The sequence below is a fragment of the Acyrthosiphon pisum genome, chromosome A1 (assembly GCF_005508785.2).
Source record: "Acyrthosiphon pisum isolate AL4f chromosome A1, pea_aphid_22Mar2018_4r6ur, whole genome shotgun sequence".
Classification (NCBI taxonomy): domain Eukaryota; kingdom Metazoa; phylum Arthropoda; class Insecta; order Hemiptera; family Aphididae; genus Acyrthosiphon; species Acyrthosiphon pisum.
This window is the reverse complement of record NC_042494.1, coordinates 164,689,382-164,690,634: the sequence shown is the minus strand read 5'-3', so window position 1 is coordinate 164,690,634 and position 1,253 is coordinate 164,689,382. Positions and strand designations below refer to the sequence as shown.

General features: G+C 28.8%; 1 protein-coding gene across 2 annotated transcripts in view; it reads right to left on the bottom strand.

Annotated features, from left to right (window-relative positions):
* Positions 1 to 7: 7 nt before the first annotated feature.
* The window catches only part of LOC100569875, a 9,547-nt gene continuing 8,301 nt past the window's right edge, over positions 8 to 1,253 (bottom strand). For both annotated transcript variants that reach the window (XM_016804024.2, XM_016804025.2), the window contains one exon: positions 8 to 329. In XM_016804024.2, coding sequence (XP_016659513.1) covers positions 237 to 329 — 93 coding nt within the window. In that variant the 3' untranslated portion in view covers positions 8 to 236. The remainder of the gene's footprint in view (positions 330 to 1,253) is intronic.

The following is a 1,253-nucleotide window of genomic DNA, read 5'->3' as shown; positions in this document are numbered from 1 at the left end:
ATTATTCTTAAGATTGTAGGGCACCTAGTCCATATTATAAAACATAATAGATCCTGATTATATGGTGGATCTAAATGGAGATAATATGTGGGGGAGGTGTTTAGACCCCTCCCAATATAAATTCCATCACGCTACGCCTATGATAAGGAGGTCCGAAATAGTTCCATATTATGTCACTTAGTGAATAAGCACCTTCACATTAAGTTAGGTCATTTCAATAAGATTTATTTTATTTATTATATAATAATATAGGACATTATACTTACATTAAGACGGTTTATTGGTGTTTCACAATTTTCAGTATTATTTTCAATGCTTTTTATCTCATCCTGCAAAGATTAATATATTCATAGAACTGCTGATTTAGAAACAAAACTTTTCAACTTTTAAAATTTAGTTCAAATACTCAAAACACAATATATATTTATTTATAACAAGTGATCATATTATCACATGGAGGCACATAGCCATTGAGGGATATTTCGGGTATTAAAACAACACCTCCCCTCCGAAGGTTGTAATTAAATATTATCTTTAATTAAATGAAGCGTTCAGGGAACTCACCCACATTAATGATCAGTCACTACACACAGTCACACATCACTTACAATGGATATAGAATATTGCCTAAACCTGACCTTAAAAATAGTTTGCTTTCAACAGCCTTAGCCAGTAATAACTAGGGCTCGGAAGTTGATGCATTTTGCATTTTTTTTTAGAACTTTTTAGACGATGCTCTCCTGGCCACAAATGTGTTTCATTAGCATGTGAATCTGAATAACTAATTTTTATTTTGCATTTTTTTACTTTTCAAGTCATATTTTTGACATTTTTAGGTCATTTTCCCACATTTTTACTGATTTCACACTAGTTCACTTCTTATCGTTTCTTGTCGACCATTATGCCTATGACTTAAAACTTGGAAATTACCACAGACTAAGTTAGTACCAATCTGATTTTATCTTGCCGATTACATTTATCGTTGTCATATTGTAGTGAATATTATTATACCAACATTTTATTATTTTATTTCATTTTTTAAGGACATTTTTGTCATATTTTTAAACAATTCGAAGCTTTGATAAATTTATATAGAATTTTATAGTAAAATAGAGTAAAATATTTTTAAAAAAATGTATTTTTATTAGTTTAAAACTAATATTTGCAAATTTTTAGGTCATTTTTTATTGTTTTTAAGGTCATCAACTTCCGAGCCATAGAAATAACTAATAACTAATAGCAAAGAAAAAATT